The sequence below is a fragment of the Acomys minous genome, assembly GCF_964271855.1.
Source record: "Acomys minous genome assembly, chromosome: 11".
In the NCBI taxonomy this organism is placed as follows: Eukaryota; Metazoa; Chordata; class Mammalia; order Rodentia; family Muridae; genus Acomys; species Acomys minous.
In genome coordinates this window covers 112,153,917-112,172,345 of record NC_140492.1, presented here as the reverse complement: position 1 = coordinate 112,172,345, position 18,429 = coordinate 112,153,917, and the positions used below count along the sequence as shown (strand labels likewise).

Below are 18,429 nucleotides of genomic sequence, written 5' to 3'. Positions count from 1 at the left end.
ACTAGGGTGGAGCTATGACGTGGAAGAGAGGAAGGTTCCGAAACCCAAGTCCAAGTCTTACGGTGCAAACTTTTCTTGGAACAAAAGAACAAGAGTATCTACGAAATAGGGTGGCACTGGCTGCATCTCCGCTTGACTGTGACTAAAGTCAGCTGGGCACTATTTATAGTCCATGGATAATGCCCCTCTTAATCTCCTAATAAATGTGACCTTGAAACTACAGGTACACTGGGCGGTTTCTATTTTAAGTGTTTTTGATGTCTCACACTGAACACACTACAGTTTCCTGTACAGAGAAATTCAGGGTGTCCATCCCTCTAGGAAATCTTAGCACTGGACTCTACTGAAGTGGGTGCCTGGAGTCAGCTACAGGTGTTTTCTGGTTGCTTTTTATAGCCACTCCCAGATCAATATCATAGAAACTCCGAGCCATCCTTACTAAACTACTGTCTTTGTCACAGGTACAGAAGTACATGATTATACTGCAACCTGATAACCCTCTATTCAGCTTCCTTGTTAGTTAGTGCTTTGTATTTTCTCAGTGCTTGAAAGTGGATGGACTTGCCCTTTTCTGCCTTATGACATCTGGTGATTGTGAGTGCTTCCAGTGGAGATCTTTGATTCTTAGGAAATGAAGATTCAAGAGAAAATAAAACCAAATGTTTGGGGACCTTTAGTGCTATTGTGTTTTTAAAATGTAAGTAAATACATGTTATTGCAACTGTGTGCCCTAAATGATTATCCATGAAGCCATGCTCTCATCAGTCTCTTAGAAAATACAGTGACAGAGCTGGAGAGATGGCTCAGAGGTTAAGAACACTGACTGTTCGTCCAAAGGTCCTGAGTTCAATTCCCAGCAACCACGTGGTGGCTCACAAACATCTATAATGAGATCTGGTGCCCTCTTCTGGGGTGCAGGCACACATGCAGGCAGAGCACTGTATACATAATAAATAAAGAAGTCTTAAAAGAAAAGAAAAAGAAAATACAGTGGCAACTAGCCTCCCCCCATGCATAACCACCTTATCATGTTTTCCATTTTGCAAAGATGAAACACAAATCCAGACCTAAAAAGGGTTAAATAATGGGCTCAGGATGACAGTGGTTCCAGATGCAGAAGGTGATGCAGTAATTGCCTGCTTCAAACCTTTCTACTATGTTGTTTACGGTAGCAGATTTTTTTTAGATTATATGTTCTTCAATGTATAAGTTTACACTTTCTCCATTATTTCATGTAAATGCTGGTAACACGTTGCTGTAGCTTAAAAATATTCATCAGAGAATACAGTTTGGTTTTGAGGAGCACACTGGCAATCCTTTAGGAACATGTGAACCCATACTCCACTTCATTCCAAGGGACTGCATCTAGTTAAACAGCCAAGGACGGGCACAGAGATATACACAGGGATTTTCTCTGCAAAATTGTTCCTAAGAACTGCTAAGTAGAAACAGCATGAATATCTAGTTGAAGGTAAATGGAGAAATATGGAACAATTAAAGTGAAGGATGTGTCTGGGCTGGGAGAAACGGTTCAGCAGGTAAAGGTATCTGTGGCCAAGCCTGACGACCTGCATACAGTTGGTCCTTGGGGCCCAGGTAGAAGGTACATCCTTCATTCCCACACTGGCATACCCATGCAAGCACTTGCACACCCAAAGTAAGAAAACATCAAAACAAGATACAGCTAGATGCATTTTTAGAACATGTTCAACATTCATTACTAAGGAAAAAGAAGCCAAAAATATGGTCCAGTGAGAAGACAATTTCATTTAGATTGCCTTCAAATACATAACATTTTAGGATGCTTCTACTTTATCAGGCTTACTTCAACTACTCAAATGGGCCGTAGTTTTAGCTGTATTGCCTCCCTTGCCCCCGCTTGCCTTCCCCTGTCTGATCATACTTTTCCAGTCTCGACTTCACGCATCCATAACTGTCTCCCTAGGGAGATCCACCCCCCCCTTAACCCTTTATTCTGCACCTGAGCTCTATGGCTATACTGACTATAGGTGCTTATCGAAGACTGAACAGCTAACATCTACCAAGATGTCAATACATACTATATTTGTCTTTCTGGGTCACCTGACTTGAGGTGATTTTTTTTTCCTAGCTCCATCCATTATTTACCTCCAAATTTCATTTGTTAATGGCTTATTAATATATGTAAATATATAACTTTTTATCCATTCATCTATTCACAGACATGTAGGCTATTTCCAACGTCTGACTACTCTGAGTAGAGAAGCAGTAAACGTGGTTGAGCATTGAAGAGAAGAGAGAATTGGATAACTCAGTCAAAGAAAATGTTAAATGTAAAAAAAATCCAGGCACAAAACATCTAGGAAACCTGGAGCACTATGAAAAGACCAAATCTACAAATCATAGAAATAGAAGGAGAAACAAGACCATAGAGGAAAATGTCCCCAGCCTGAAGAAGGGGGTGCCTATCGAGGTACAGGAAGGAAGCATAGCGAACACCAAAGAGACTGGACCAGAAAGGAAACTCCCACAACACACAATAGTCAAAACATGAAGCATACAGAACAAAGAAAGGATGTTAAAGTTGCAAGGTAAAAGACCAACTAACACAAAAGCAGACCTATTAGAATAACACCAATTGCTATGGATTGAACCCAAATTCAAACTAAGTAGTTGCACTCAGACACCAATTTGCTGATCCTTAGGAAGGTTTTCTGCACATCTGTAACATGAAGAAAGTAAAGATTAACTGATGAGGCTACCTACTCACCATGTGATAAGCTGCCGATGACACTTCCTGTGTGCCATGAAGGCTCTCTGTGGGTCCTGTCTCTAGAGAGACGCCTGACTTCTTCAGCCCCACGAAGCTGATCCTACAGAGCTAACAGGACAGTTTGGTGTTTTGTGCTCTCTGCTTTGTTAGTTGTTAACCATTTCTTTGATAGAATAGAGTGCTATATAGAAAATTATAAAGAAGACATCAAATATACTACTCTAATAGTTATACAGTTAGGGTCTGTTTCTGGTGATTTATGCCCTTGTATACATTTTTATTTTCATAAAACCAAATTGCAATACCACTTTACATTTGAAAAACAAGAAAATCACACTAAACACCAAACCCCTCTTTTCACCTAATATCCTGTGATTTCTGTCAGCATTGTTCTACCACATAATCTTACTTTCCAGACAGTGTAGATTTCAGTATTTAACATTGAGATTTTTTTCCCTTTTAAAAAGTTTCTTGCACTTTAGTTGTAGTTGGTTAGCTGGCACGTCTTCAGCTAGACTGTAGACACATGGAAGGGAAGGACAGTACGTTCAACATCTGTGGCTCGTCACAGGCTAGGATAGTGCACACTGCATCCTTTGAGTAATCACTGAAAATACTGCTAACACTCACCTAAAAATTACACTGAATACTCAAGGTACTTATGAAATGATTTTTTTTTTTAATTTTAGGAGTCAGTATTAAAAATATATAATTGTGTTTTTCCTAAATAAAAAATAGTAATCTATCAAAAAGTCTCACACACTGAAAAAGACCATCATGTAATTAGTATAGAGTAGATTTCTTTGGAGATAAATTTCAGTCTTAAATGAGTTTAAGTCATAAAACTGCAAAGAAAATTAGGTTCTGGTTTGTGGTTTAATTGATCACCTATAAATATAAACCGTCACCAGTGGCCTCTGGACTGTAGTTAAAGGAGGAGGTCCAAGCCGAGGAAATCACATGCTGGGGTTTGGGACAGCTTGGGAAGGAAGCCTGAGTGTCTTCACTTGTTCAGGAGGAGGCGCCCAGCTCAGGAGGAGGAGCCCAGTTGAGAAGGAGGAGGAGCCCAGTTGAGAAGGAGGAGGAGTCCAGTTGAGAAGGAGGAGGAGCCTAGTTGAGGAGGAGGAGGAGCCCAGGCAATTGCATTCATCCAGGAAGCAGCCAAGGGTATTATGTTTCTCTCACCACATGCAGAACCAGCATAGGGAGGAAGGGTAACAGTGCACTGTAATAGTATATTTTCTCTTAATCTAAAAGTCACAGATATTTTTATTTCACTAGAATTTCCTTCCAAGTTGTTTCGTAAAAAGATAGAATATTTGATGAAGGACACTCAGTTAAGTGACATGGTTTATTAACTACCCTCCCCCCCTTTGTGTGTAGCTATGATTTCATTGCTAAATATTCTAAATATTTCAGAATATACCTTTTCAGGAAAAAAGCTTAACATGTTACCCTCTATACATTATAATAAGTGTTACAATAAAAACAAATTAATGTATTCACTCAATATTGTTACTTTGCCTAATAGTGTTCATTGCGGGTGGCAGGTGAGGGAATGAGAAAGGGTCTTCCCGAGTAGCCCAGTCTGGCCTTAAAGTCATGTCCTGGGTAGCCCAGGCTGGCCTTAAAGTCATGACTGTTCCGCTTCAGCCTCCCAAGTGCTTGGATAATAGGAATACACTACCAAACCCAGATGCAGTGTTGTTCTTCCTAGGGGATTTTAAGAGTAAAACTTAGAGTATACTCTAATAATTCACACTTCTGTTGGACCTCAACCTCCCTTTTTCCGTGGTTTAGTTTGGTTTTCGAGACAGGGTTTCTCTGTGTAGTCCCAGCTATCCAGGGATTCCCTCAGACCGGGCTGGCCGTGAAATCAGTGATCCACCTGCAGCTGCCTCCCCAGTGCAGAAATCAAAGGCATGCACCACATACCCAGCTTTGCTTTTCTTAATGTGTATGTGAGTTTTGCCTGCACAGATGTACGTACAACACATGCATGTAGATATAGTGCCATTGGAGGCCATAAGAGGGTGGCAGGTCCCCTGGAACTGGAGACACAAATGGTTGTTATATATGGGAGCTATGAGCCAAACCCAGGTCCTCTGTGTGAGTAGCAAGTGCCCTTAACTGCTGAGCCATCTATCTCTCGTGTCTAACCCCCCTTAATGATTTTTTAAATTAAGGATCAAATCAATAATCACATATTGAATATAATTGTACCTAAAACATTTCCTGTGCTCTTTGTTTTGTTTTCATATCATTGGCATTATTTAAGAATCCAAATTAGCTTGGCGCTGTGGTGCCCACCTGTAACCTCAGCACTCAGGAAGGAAGGCAGAGGCAGGCGGATTTCTGTGAGCTCGAGGCCAGCCTGGGTCTACAAAACAGGTCAAGGACAGACAGGCAGGGTTACACAGAGAAACCCTGTCTCAGAAAATCCAAAAGAAAAAATAAATTCAAATTAGTCACTATGTAGAATATTCTTTGGATTTCTTTGTATCTTCATGATAAGATTCAGGTTCAACATTTATGGCAGGATTGTTTTTTCTATAATAAGTATGTCCTCCAAAAACTCACTTCTGAAAACACAGGTCACTGTCCAGATACGGCTAATGTTAAATTTGATCTGTTCTGATGGTACTAATAGGAATGCTGACATTTCTAAGGGTATGGAGCCAGTTTCCCAGTAAATTTGTTGTGTGGCTGCTGGGACTCAAACTCAGGTCTTACTGACTGTACCCTCTAATTGAGCCATTTCTCTGGTCCATGGTTATTTTCTGGTTCTGTCATTTCTTTCAAATTTACTAACTGGCCCCAACTAGGTTTGTTGTTGTTGTTGTTGTTGTTGTTGTTGTTGTTGTTGTTGTTGTTGTGAATGTTAACATTTTCATGTTAATCACCACTGGCTTATGGATTCCTTTTACTCATGTTCCTTACTGCAGTGCCATTACAAGCTCCTTTAACTGATCGCTGTGTCCTTACATTTTCTTCATCTCTTTCTGAGTAAGTACTTGTTACTCATTCACTCCTCAGACCTAGAATTGTGTCTCTAGGGAGCAGTGTTCCCTTTCGGTGGAGAGCAGGATTTAGACGTCAGTACTAAGGTTTTGTAGGTTCTTGTTACAGCTAAAAACCCACTTAGTAAACAGTTCACACACACTTAGTAGCCGGTACCAGTCCTGGTGACACCAGGGACACCGTGGTCCTCCCTGAAGCTCGTAGTCTCCTTAACAAGAGAACTTGAGACAGAAGGCCAAGGGCAGCACCATCAGGGTGGCAAAGAAAAGCTCCAGGGCAGGCTGTCTATCCGTCCACGTCTGCACTGCCCGGAGGAGGAGGAGAATGGAAGAGGGAGGGAAAGGCTGCCATTAGACTGTCAGTGGCCAGCAAGGGGCTGGACAGGGGCACTGCATGGGGTGATTTAGAGACAGAATAAGGAAGCTATAGTATCAGAGAGCGCATATGGATGAGCAAAGTCCAGAAAAAGAACCAAACAAAACAAAAAATCAGTTACACCTTTCAGAAAAAGGCAGTCAGATCCAGCCCAACCTCAGTTTCTAAGGAATTCTGGGAAGGAAAAGTACATTATTTTAACATGAACCCTCTTCCTAGAAGTGACCTCGACCCCCCCCCCTTAGCCAAGTTCTGCCCAACTGGGTTAACTGTTAAGGGAGGAGACAGCATGCCGTTCTCTACTGTAACAGTTCATCTCTAGCCCTTTCTCTCACTCTTGCTCTCTCTCTCTCTTCTCTGGTATCTGCTGTCAGTGTGTTTGCTACTCATTTGCTGTGCCCACTGTAAATACAAATGGGTTTAAAGGAGGTTAAAGCACTTGCCTTACACATGCAAAAGCCTAAAATTGGTCCCCAGAACTGCTAAATGGATGGATGGATGGATGGATGGATGGATGGATAAAATTACTGCTCTGATAGCACCAGCAATAGTATAGGTTTTTAAAAGTTATATGTGTGTGTTATATGTTACATGTTTTATATATATACATACATATATAATATATATCTTCAGAAATAAATTTATACCTTTAATCCCAATACTTGGGAAGCAGAGGAAGGTGGATCTCTGAGTTCGAGGCCAGCCTGGTTTACAGAGTGAGTTCCTAGACAGCCAGAGCTATTAGAGAGAGCCTGTTGCAAAACAAGACAAAAAAAAAATTTGTACAGGGTAACAAAGAGTACAGTGTCCTAAGTTACCTGAATTAGTTGGTAATTTGGTACAGAATATAGTTAGAATTCATCAACAGAACAGCCGGTAGTCAGATCTCCCATGACTGTAGTTATGACCAGGGTGTTCCGTGTGAAACAATGCAAAATGAAGAAATGTTGGGAGAATTTTTAAATTGGCATCTATAAAAATAAGATACTTCTTTAATTTCCCATTGTTGTATAAAACAAGACAAAATTCCTAGCATACTTTGTTTAATGAAGCATTTACTTTTTGGTGTGATTTGGTTTTCTGTTTATAAATATATGCATGAGAAGATGAATTCACTTCAAGTTATATCTTACACAAGATCCAGTAAGCAATCCAGCTGCCCGTCCATGGCAAACAATATGAAATGTGTGAAACACAGGTCTGGACTTTACCAAAGCAGCCAAGATTCCTTGGCTATACAGTGATCTATGGGAATAAGGACAATGAGAAAGAGAGGAGGAAGGGTGACAGCAGCCCCTTGGGGACAGCGCTCCTGGTGAATGAAGAGGAGGTGGGACGTGAAAAGTAGAGGAAGCCAATAGAGGGCTCTGTAACGGAAAGCCTCTTTAGGATCCAATAGAGGGATCTATAACAGAAAGCCTCTTTAGGATCCAATAGAGGGCTCTGTAATGGAACCTCTTTAGGATCAGAGCCTGCACATCTCCGGATTGCTCAGTGATCTCTAGCCCAGAGGATGATGCCCCAGAGCACGTCATGCTTTGAGGTAAAGGAGGTGGGAGTGTCTCAGAAGCAAGGGCTCCTTGGCCTTTTCCATCTTTCCTCCCCTGGTGCATAATAGAAGCCATAATTCCTCTTCCTTGAGGAGTAGCATTAAAAGCAAGAACTCTGAAGAAACAAGTCTTAATGCCTGAGAAGGCTGTTCTCTGACCTGTCTGCACTGTCCCTCTGGGATGGAAGAGCCCTTTGTGACTGTATCCTACTTACACAGAAGCTAAAGGAGTCCCATTTGTAGGCTCAATTACCTTAACAATTACACTTTATTATGAACTCATTAAACAAGCCTACCTCCCTTACAATCTGAGTAGCCTAAATAAGAGGAAAAAGAGATCAAGGAAAACAAGAATGCAACCTGGGAATCAGTTCCTAGGAATGAGTCTCCTGGCACAGTCAGCAGGCAGCAGGAAGGATTTCAGCAGATCAGCAGGTCCACCAGTGTTGCTGCTGGAACCTGGAGCAAGCGGAACCTGGAGCCTCTGCTGGAGCCCAGAGCCTTGAAGCCCCTCCCTGGAGCAGTTCTCTCCAGGAGCACTTCGAAGCAGAGTGATGAACAGCCAAAAAACAAGTCCCAACAAAAAGCCAAAAGCCTCCTGTTTTGGGTGGGGATATATATATATTTTCCCCCCTCAGTCTGTTCAAGGATGTTTTTCAGCTGGCAACAACCAAGCTCCCCCAAAGAATGGTTCGACTTCTAAGTGGAAAAACATCCTGTTCTCTCATATCTACACAGTAAACATCCTGCTCTCTTCCCCATCCCACTCTTGGGACCAAATAGAAACATGTTTTTCTCCCCTACACCCATTGGTACAGATATTAAAGCATTACCACAGAACTCTAGTATTAACAGCTCACTACCAGAACATGAAAAGATGGCCAACTGGATAGAATGGGAGAATCCAGCACAAGACCCCGAGATACTAGTGTGTGATGGATGCGCCATTCAGAACGCGTGGAGGGAAAGGCGGCTTTATAAGTGGTGTTAGGACAGGTTCAATTGCACAAGCACAAGAACAAACAGATCCAAGGCCCTGACAACAAGGGGAAGAGGAAGTGATCACACAAATTTTTAAAAAATCATTAGTGAATTTCTCTGAAGCCCAAGTAGGGATAGGCTTCTTAGCTTTAACTAATTGCTTTTAAAGGTTAAACAATTCATACATGTTAACTTATAAAATATTTTTACATTAAATCAGAAAAAATTTAATGTATGCAGACAGGCACACTGACTACAGTATTTAAAGAAACACTGGAAGCTATCAATTGGATTGATCAACAGACTCAAATTTAAAACTAGAAAAGAAAAAGTTTTGATATTCTTCACAGCAAAGTGACTGGTTAAATTTATTGTAGTGAATATTACAAAATAACCAGAAGATGCTATGTGAGGTGATCGATGGGTTAATGTGATAGAATAATTTCACACTGTACCCCCTAAATATGTCATTTAAAAATAAAACCTTAAAAAAAGAAATTGAATGGTTGAATTGCAGAGTATCAAAAGGCTGGGTATTACCTACCTGTTTAAGAGTAAGAAAAGCTTTTCAAACTGATATGGAATGATCACTAGGAAAAAGACAACTGCAACACAGCAGGTGTGTGTGCGTGTGTGTGTGCACGCGCGTGTGTGTTACACACGCCTGTACATAGATAGATAGGTACACATCTAATTCTACTTTCTGTGTAGCAGAAGGCAAAACCAGAAACCAGTGTTTTTCTTGACCTCCAAAGGATGGATGGGAACCAAGAAGAGGATTTGAAGATGAACTGTACCTCTCTGTGGATCATTTTGTGTGTTTTGACTTGAAAGCGTGTTAAAATTCTACATGTTTAAAGAAAAGTAAATCAAATCCGAGAAGAAAGGAGCCCTGAAGTATAAAGCAAACAGAGAAGTGGTCCCATGTGTATCTTAAATGAAAACCAGAGCCACAGAGAAGGGGAAGAACACACTCAAGTTACTTAGAACAGAGCGTCCGACCTTCTATCCATGGTCTTAGATGGGGCTGTATGGTTGCAGAGCATTTCAAACAAATACTTGAATTCCTTTTTTAGTGTGATTTCTTTATATAGTGGTTCGAGTAACAAAATTCTGGGACATATTTGGATATATACTATAATTGGGTTAGTAAATATACTGATATTTTAGGGAAGCCAATTTTTTTTCCACTAAGACAGTCTTACAAATATGGAACGAGAAAGGTAAGTTCTGTGGGATGAGATGAGAATTATATCAAGGTAAACTGATTTCTAAAATAGCATATGCATGTGTTGGTCTATATGTGCACAGACAGCAAATTCACATGCACAGTGGTTTCTTAAATGTTATCTACTGAAGAACAATACTGCAAAAATCCAGCCCAGTCCGCAGTGAGAGCCTGGTCTGTGTGGATCTCAGATGCCCTCCCGAAGCCTTTGTCTACAGGCGTGGCTCTCACATGCTTCCGATAGGTATTTGAAACTTGAAGAGACGGAGCTTAGAGAGAGGTTGGTTGTTGGGTGAATGGCTTTGAAGAGCATATGATCCTAAATCCTCGTCTCCACCCCCCACCATGACATGATAAGCTATTTGCTTGTCCACATGCTTCCCACCATTGTGTGCTGCTGCAGAACTGGACCAAGTGGCTATGGACAGAAACCTCCAAAGCCACGAGCTGAAGCAAGCCTTTCTTCTATAAAGTTGATCATCTTGAGCATTTTATTATAGTAATAGACTAGCACAGACTGACTGACAAAGAATATTGGTACCAAGAAGAAAAATTTAGGTCCAGAAGATAATTTGGCAGGTAAAGATGCTTTGCCTCCAAGCCTGAAAACCTGAGTTAAGTCCTGGGGACCCATATAGGAGAAGGAGAAAACTGACTCCTGCAACTTGTACTCTTGACTTCCACATATGCACCATGGTACCCTTGCCTATAAACACACACACATGCATGCGCACACACACACACAAAATAGAATTTCACAAAAAAAGTTTTGTTGTTTCTCTATGCTTAAAACAACACAGAAGAGCCTTTACAGTTGATTTATAAGAGAAATTTGAAAAGGTGTAGACAACCAAATCAGAAAAATGTCTAGAATCCTATGGACTAAACCTAATGGAGCATTGTTGGGATCTCTGAGGAAGAGGATGCCTGTGTTAACATGGACGGTAAGGACCGTGCTGGCAGGGTTTCTAAGGGAAATAGGTCTGGGGAACTGGATAGAGGCTACCCAGGATGCACCGAAGCCCTGTGTGACCAGAAGAGGCCTCCATTAAAAGCAGGTGGACTAGTTTATCTGAGGTGAGGTTTTTGAGGCAGCAGAGGATGCAGCAGAGTAGCCTGGAAACTACTAATGGCTCTCAGATTTACAATGAGAAAGGGGAGCAAAAGGGAACAGCTGAGTAATGTGGAAAACTTTCATTTTGACCTCAGCAGGAGCATCATGGGAGCCATAGAAGTGCTGCTATTAGGATTAGCACAATTAGAAAGAAGCCAACGATCAATCAATCAATAAAACAGAAATAATGGCTAAGCCATGTCAGGATCAGAGATGTAAATACACACATTCACATACATATACACACACACAAGATTTTTCAAGTTCTTAAAAAACAAGAAAAGAAAAAGATCATCCCTTGGGCTTGCAAAAACACCCAAGGAATGCCTTCCTCTGGGCTTCTGGCTGTCAAGGCTAGGGAGCCACTGAAGGCATGCCTGATCCACGTGGGCCAGCTTAAAGACCTGGGTATTGTCTGCGGCTGATTCTGAAAGAGTGCAAAATGGAAGTGTCCCATGATAAACAGTGCATACCCACGACTTCTCCAGAAAGTCTGGTGGGCCAGGCAATATGATGAAGGAGAAGAGACCGTGGAAGCACGTTCTGATGGGTGATGCAGGAAGCCGTGAGGAAGGCTAATACTATACTGGAGACCTCACAAAAATAGGCATATGCAGTTAGTTCATCCTAAGAGAAGCCCCGGAAAAATAGAGTCAGCCCAAGAAGGTGGCTGTATGCAAATGCTGCAGCAAATTAGTCCACAGGGGAGACGCTGCACACGTCCTTAGGATCCCACATCCCACCAGAGTACTGCCCAGATGCCAGACATGGGGCTTAGTATTTTTACTCCTGGGGTTTGGTCCAGCTTTGGTCTGGTGCTACTTGCCATCCCTTTCAAAATGGGAATACTTATCCTGTGCCATTGCATTTTGGAGGTATATAGTTGTTGTTGTTGTTGTTTTTTAACAGTTCAAAGCTGAGACTTTAGATTTGAAATTAGTAGCAATTTTGGGCCAATTAAGATTTGGTGTGCCCCTCTCAAAATGCATGTGTTAAAAGCTTATTTTCCAGCATGGCACTGTAGCGATGTGGTACATCATTGACTGTACATCATTGACTGTACATCATTGACTGCACACCACTGACTGCACACCACTGACTGCACTCCACTGACTGCACTCCACTGACTGCACTCCACTGACTGCACTCCACTGACTGCACTCCACTGACTGCACTCCACTGACTGCACTCCACTGACTGCACACCACTGACTGCACACCACTGACTGCACACCACTGACTGCACACCACTGACTGTCCATCACTGACTGTCCATCACTGACTGTCCATCACTGACTGCACACCACTGACTGCACTCCACTGACTGCACTCCACTGACTGCACTCCACTGACTGCACTCCACTGACTGCACTCCACTGACTGCACTCCACTGACTGCACACCACTGACTGCACACCACTGACTGCACACCACTGACTGCACACCACTGACTGCACATCACTGACTGTCCATCACTGACTGTCCATCACTGACTGCACTCCACTGACTGCACACCACTGACTGCACATCACTGACTGCACTCCACTGACTGCACATCACTGACTGTCCATCACTGACTGTTCATCACTGACTGCACTCCACTGACTGCACTCCACTGACTGCACATCACTGACTGCCCATCACTGACTGTCCATCACTGACTGTCCATCACTGACTGCACACCACTGACTGCACTCCACTGACTGCACTCCACTGACTGCACACCACTGACTGCACACCACTGACTGCACACCACTGACTGCACACCACTGACTGCACACCACTGACTGCACACCACTGACTGCACATCACTGACTGCACACCACTGACTGCACTCCACTGACTGCACTCCACTGACTGCACACCACTGACTGCACTCCACTGACTGCACTCCACTGACTGCACTCCACTGACTGCACACCACTGACTGCACACCACTGACTGCACACCACTGACTGCACTCCACTGACTGCACTCCACTGACTGTCCATCACTGACTGTCCATCACTGACTGCACTCCACTGACTGCACTCCACTGACTGCACACCACTGACTGCACTCCACTGACTGCACACCACTGACTGCACTCCACTGACTGCACATCACTGACTGTCCATCACTGACTGCACTCCACTGACTGCACATCATTGACTGCACACCACTGACTGCACACCACTGACTGCACACCACTGACTGCACACCACTGACTGCACATCACTGACTGCACACCACTGACTGGAGGATGCTGGAATCTTCCTGCCTCTCCACCATGGAGGGGTAAGCAGTTCTCTGTTACAATGCCCTTGGTATCTGACATGGCCCTCAAAAATGAACCCAAATAATCCCATTCTCTTTATAAACTGTTTGCCTTGGGGTATTTGTTATAGTAATGAAATGCTGGGTAGCATAGCCTAGAACAACATTTCTCCCTGAAACTAGCTGAAAAAAAAAAAAAAGACGACTGAGTTATGAATACAAAATGAGCTAAAAAAGACCTCAATTATCCATCAAGTTAAAAACAACCCAAAACTTAGCTGGCATTAGTGGCACACATCGTTGATGGTACTCAGGAGGCAGAGCCAAGTGAGTGTATCTTTGTCTATGTAGCCTGGTCTACATAGCACATTTCAGGACAGCCAGAGCTATATAATGAGACTCTGATTTAAAAAAAAAAAAAAACCTTTAAAATGATATATGGAAATGCTATATGTCACATGAAGGGGACATGATTAAACCTAGACAAGTTGAACAGGGGAAAAATGATGACATAACAATAAGTAGGAGCCCAGTGTTGGGGAAAATAGGAACCCAAAATTCATTACTGACAATAAAGACGGGAACAATGGAGAGCAGTGATGAGGGAGGATTTCCAGGCATAGCTGCAATTGCAGCATTTGGAAGGCAGAGGCAGGCAGAGCTCTGTGAATCCAAGGCTACCATGATCTACACAGGGAATTCCAGGCCAGCCAGGGCTACACAGTGAGATCCCGTCTAGAATCAGAACAGAAAGGAGGAATGAGGATTCTCGCTTTAAAGGAGAATGCTGTGTATTAAGTGGTAAATTTGGAGAAAATGCTGGAATTGAAAATTTGACAATTTGAAAACACGATAGGTAAAATTGGATTAGGCAGCGAGACTTACAAAATATCTACATGAAAAACTTGACGAGGTCATCTGTTGAAAAAAATGGTAATGTAGCTAGATAAATATAAAAAGGAAGTTTCTAGAAGTTGGTATAAAGAGCATATACAAATAATCGAGACCCTTTTCATGAAAATCTATCAATATTTTTAAAAGTAGGAATCTGTAACTTACATGAGGAACTGACGTTACCACAGGCTCCATCCCATGAGAAGCGAGAGTGGGCTGGGAGGACTAGAGGCTTTTCTAACTTTACAGAGCACTGCCTAAGAGACCCACTTTGATCCCATCCTTGCAAGAAAGGTTTTCTTTTTTCCATCAAAGGGAGCTAGCCTGCCAAGAGCCAATATTCATAAATCTTTCCCACCTGGTAAAATTGTGTATGAAAAGATCCCCGTGCATTCTGGGAATGTGACAGCTCAGAGCAGCTGTCTCCATCCCCCTTTCCTTCGTGACAATTCTTTTAAAACTAGCCAGTGGGAAGACTGTGAGGTCAGACCCCAGCCAATGGGGAAAAGGCTCAGTTACTACCCATGTCAAGCCAGTGGGAAGACTGTGAGGTCAGACCCCAGCCAATGGGGAAAAGGCTCAGTTACCACCCATATTGGGCTAAAAAACTAGGTGAAGTTGGGTCCTGGCACCCTTCCTATGAAGATAATTGCCTTGCCAAGTTGCCTTTGCCTTATTCCCTGATTGTGCAACAACAGGACTACATGGTTTTGGTTTCTGGATATTAGTTTTCCCCACCTAGGATGATGAGGCTTCAGCAAATACTGTACTACAGCAAATACTATAGTGATCTCAACAAGTGACTCAGGTCCTATTCACAGGCTTATGGACCTCACTAAAAGCCCAACCTGTAAACACTTAGATGCCCCTCCAAGTCACCAGGTAACCAGGTAACCAGCACTGTGCCTCCTTCCCTTGCCTACTGTCTGTGTGTGCTATACATGGGTACCAGTAGCCATATTGACTCTGTGGAGTTGAGAAATGATACAAAACTTTAAATATCCCAGGCTATCATTCTATGATTGATAAACAGGTGCCTAAACCTCAGTTTGTCTGATCAGGTGAAGGCATACAGCCCTGGTTTCCTCAGGAAGAATGAGGTGGACACATTCATATAAAAGGTCTGAGAGACCCCTAGGTCAGTAAGCCAGTCAGTACACAAGGTAATGTAACAACACAGGTTTTAAGGGACACAGAACCACTAACATGACAGCACTGGTAAGTGAACTGATGCTTCAGCAGCCAGCCACCAGCTCTACAAGGAATGCAATACAATAATCTTAGTGTGGTTAACTTTGCAAGAGAGCATAAGGAGACAGCTGACTGGAAATGGTACATGAACAAGACAATCCATTCAGCAAAGAGAAATGACTAGAAGGAAACCAGGAACACTGGAGGTGAAGATGTAATGACTGCAGTGAAAACACAAAGGGAGTATCAATAGCTGACTCAAGCCTGTGGCTCTAGAAGGCCCTGATACAGCCCCTCGGTCCCTGGGAACACCAGGAAGGTGACTATCTATCTGCGTGCCTACTCTGTGGAATTCAAAATACTGTATGAAAAGGCAGTGGTGTCTGGATTTTGTTCCAAGTTCCATCTCTTGCCTGGGGTGGAGACCTGGCATTTCAGGCTGCCCAAAAATGGGGCACAAGGGATTACTGTCCCCTTAAGGAGATAATGTATCTTTCCTTCCCAGAAACAACGTCTCTGGTGCAGTTGCTGGGAATGCTTGCAGAGACCGTCATGGTGCTAGCCCGGCCTTTTCTGAGTTGGGACTCAGAAAAACATAACTTTACTTCACTTTGTTTGTTTTTTTAGATACTGGCCAAAAGGAGAGCATGCTTTCCCTGGCCCTCTGGGCTTCCTCCCTGTCTCCTCACAGCCTTTTTGTCATGTGGCTGCGTTTTTTGTCGCGAAGGCCTCTATTGCAAACTGCATGACCTTGTCTCTTCTCCATTCCCTTTTTTCTGGCAGCTACGAAGATCTACAGCGTGCCTGGCCTGTTCTTTTTCTCTTAATCTCTAATAAAAGTTGTCCTTGAGTTTCCTCTCAAGTTTATTTCCAAATGATTTTATTGCTAAGATTAAGAACCTCAAAAGAAAACCAACAGGCCATAGGCCTACTTAACAGAGAATTGGAAAGAAGGGGTGAAGGCTAATCTAACGAAGAAACGAACACACACAAAACCCAGAGTGCTCCGTGCAGACCAAAGTCAGGTCTTCACGGAGACACAATATAAACATATTGTCAGAAATCAATGACAGAATTTTGAGAGCAGCCAGGAAAAAAAAATGACTCACTGCGTGCAAGGGAATTAATTCCCCGTGTGACTGAAGCAGATTTCCCACCAGAAACCTTTTAGATCTGCAAAGTTAGATGATAGTTGCAAACTGCTGAGGAGGTGGGGTAGGGTCCGCCAACCAAAAATATTTCACAGCAAAGCTGGCCCTGAATCCTGACATGGGTGGCAGCAAAGACTCCCCCACCTCCACCCTGCCACGCCCTCCCCCCCCCCGCCCCTCCCAGTGAATGAAAGTAAGAGAATCCATCACTAGATCGGCCGGATTGAAAGCGGTTGAGGCAACGGGATGTTAATTATCATCATAAAACACAAGGAGAGCCGTAAAGGTCAGTATATACACAAATTCAGAATGTCCTAACCCTGACCAGGATGTTACTCCAGCTCCCTACCCCCCACCCCCTACCCCGTTTACCTCCCTTCCTGGTGATCTCACTTGAAAGAACGCAGACGAGACACGCAGCACCGCGTAGCAGCTAGGTGGGGTTTATTACAAGACAGAGTGGACTGCGTGGGCGATGGCCAAAGGCGATGGCCCGCGTGTTAGGTAGGCTTTGTACTGTTTCTAAATCTTGGAACAGACATCTTTCCCGAGGGCCGTTTTATGTCTAGGTGATTGACGGTCCCATTTGGGTTGACTCTTAAAGGAGACGCGGTGGCGTGTAAGGAAGGCCTCCTCCTAGACAGTAAACTTTTGACCTCCCAGGCGGTTCAGAATGCCATGTCCCCGTGCAGGCGACATGACTCAGGTCCCACTCTTCTGATGAGTCATATGTAACAGATGAACTGATTAGAAAGAATTACAGCAAAAAATCAAAACGAATTTATAAAAAATAAAAATAAAGAAAGAAAACCCTTGCTTTGCCAGGAGGACATAGCCCTCCCTTAGCTCCCGTGATTGGCACTTTCTTCTTTTCGCCCCATCTGTAGCGGGCCCACCGCTTAGAACGTGAGTGCTGAGGGCAGCTGCAGTGTGCTCTCCTCCTTTTCACGTGGCATTGGAACTTCTAGGGAAGGGCAATACAATGGCTCACGTTTCCTTTACCTTCTACTTTTCACCCCCAAAATTAGTGTTAATGAGAACATGCCTGAGTTCATGTTCAAAGAAAAGTGAGAACATGCCTCCTCAGGACAGATCTGAAGGGCCAGCGGCACTTCCAGGGACAAGGAGCTCTGGCCAGCAGTGCCGTCTTTCACCGTCTCCCCATGAAACCTTCCAGACCCTTCCCTTCTGGAGAATGGGGAGTACTTGGCCGTGAGACAGTCTTTGTCCCGTTCTCCCCAGCACTGACTTAAAGCTCTCTCCTCACCTAATCTCCATCTTGCAGCTAGCTGTGGTGGTGGTGACAGGTGACGTAGGGCCTCTAAAGCCCAGGGACAAGCGGAGTCTTTGGCTTCTGCTCCTGTGTCTACAAGCTGGTGATCGCAAGGGAGGACTCCATCTTCACTGGCCTTTAAAAGTCTGCTGGCACCTAGCTACCTAACAGAAGTGCCAAAATAACTATAGCTACAATATTTTAGACACATTATTAAAAAGTGTAAACTTTGATGTCATATGCATGACTGAAGGGTTGACATTGGCACCATCTTAAAATTGACTGTTACAAGTATCTTAGGGGTGGAGAGGTATGCATATGATGTGTGTACGTGTGTAATATATATATATATGTGTGTGTGTGTGTGTGTGTGTGTGTGTGTGTGTATGTGTGTGTATACATATATAACATTGTATTTAAGACTTAGAAAAACTTGAGGCACATAGAGAAAATATAAAAGAATGGAAATCTGTCATTACAAAAAGAAAAAAAATATCAAATCAAAGTAATATAACAAAGAGGAAGAAAGAGGCAGAATGCACAAGAGTTTTAAAAAAAATCAGTGACTGGCACACACTAGCTCTTCCCATCAGTAATTACCTTCACTTCACTTGCTTTCAATTCCTCAGTCACAAAACAGAGCATT

At 43.1% G+C, this 18,429-nt stretch overlaps 1 protein-coding gene across 1 annotated transcript in view; it reads left to right on the top strand.

The window, feature by feature from the left end:
* NDUFS4 (NADH:ubiquinone oxidoreductase subunit S4) overlaps positions 1 to 676 on the top strand; it is a 95,372-nt gene extending 94,696 nt beyond the window's left edge. Inside the window, exon 5 of the mRNA XM_084802320.1 lies at positions 6 to 676. Coding sequence (XP_084658446.1) covers positions 6 to 109 — 104 coding nt within the window. The 3' untranslated portion in view covers positions 110 to 676. The remainder of the gene's footprint in view (positions 1 to 5) is intronic.
* Positions 677 to 18,429: the final 17,753 nt, after the last annotated feature.